The sequence below is a fragment of the Lactuca serriola genome, chromosome 2, assembly GCF_051521515.1.
Source record: "Lactuca serriola cultivar US96UC23 chromosome 2, Lser_US96UC23_V15, whole genome shotgun sequence".
Lineage (NCBI taxonomy): Eukaryota > Viridiplantae > Streptophyta > Magnoliopsida > Asterales > Asteraceae > Lactuca > Lactuca serriola.
The window spans coordinates 204,371,947-204,372,970 of NC_136409.1; the positions used below are offsets into that span (position 1 = coordinate 204,371,947).

The window sequence follows — 1,024 nt, forward strand, 5'->3', positions numbered from 1 at the left end:
CTTTTCACTTCGAGGAACCTAGTATGCCTTCATCAATGTAGAATAATCCGGGTATATCCTATCACCAAGGTAGTAACCGTATTTGTACGCATGCCCGTTCACCGTGAACGTCATATCAGGTGCTTTGCCGGTCCAAATATCGTTGAAAAGTGGAGACTAGCCAAGAACATTAAGGTCGTTGTTAGACCCCGCTACTCCAAAAAAGGCATGTCATATCCACAAATCTTGAGAAGCAACAGCTTCTAGGATGATAGTTGGTTCACCTATATCTCCTCGAGTGAACTGACCATGCCATGCAGTTGGACATTTTTCCCAAGCCACATGCGTACAATCTAGAATGCCAAGCATACCTGGAAATCCATGCCTCTCTTCATGAGTCGAATATAATCTCTCAATATCACGTTGAGTAGGTTTGCGCAAATATTCTTCGTGAAAAACTTCATAAACACATGCAGAAAACCAATCTACACGTTCAACTGCGATCATCTCGGATACTTTCAAGTATTCGTCAGATGTATCAAATGATATATTGTATCCCAAATACCTAAGAGCAGCCGCACATTTTTGTATACTACTAAAACTCATTCTTCCTCTAACATCGGGTTTTTGTTTGAAAAAATCATAACGAAATTCTAAAGCATTACTAATACGTAAAAGTATAGCCTTATTCAGACGGAATCGACGTTCGAATGAGTCGTCATTATAAAGACAATTAACGGCAAAGTAATCACGTATCAATAAGTTGTGTGCGGCTTGGCGATCACGATTGACGACCGCCCTTTTACGAGCTGCATTCGAACTTTATTCGTCGTGAATGTGTTGTACAACGTTGAAGAATGTTTCGACAAATTCTACATCGTCATCCGAGTCAAAACTTTTTAAAAATTTCATATGTATTGTGGAATCCATGCGTATGTGTTTTGTGGTTTTAGAGAATAGAATGAGATGTAAGTTTTGGTATAATGGAAGGTTTATTTATATTTAGTGAATTGAGTTTGAAAAAAAAAGGAAACGACCAAAATAG

General features: G+C 38.4%; 1 protein-coding gene across 1 annotated transcript; it reads right to left on the reverse strand.

The window, feature by feature from the left end:
• Window positions 1-210: 210 nt before the first annotated feature.
• LOC145089981 (uncharacterized) lies at window positions 211-585 on the reverse strand. The gene has a single exon (XM_079028348.1). The coding sequence runs from the start codon at window positions 583-585 to the stop codon at window positions 211-213; it is 375 nt and encodes a 124-aa protein (XP_078884474.1).
• Window positions 586-1,024: the final 439 nt, after the last annotated feature.

Coding starts and splice junctions, on each gene's coding strand:
- LOC145089981 (XM_079028348.1), bottom strand. CDS start 585: ATGAGTTTTAGTAGTATACAAAAATGTGCGGCTGCTCTTAGGTATTTG.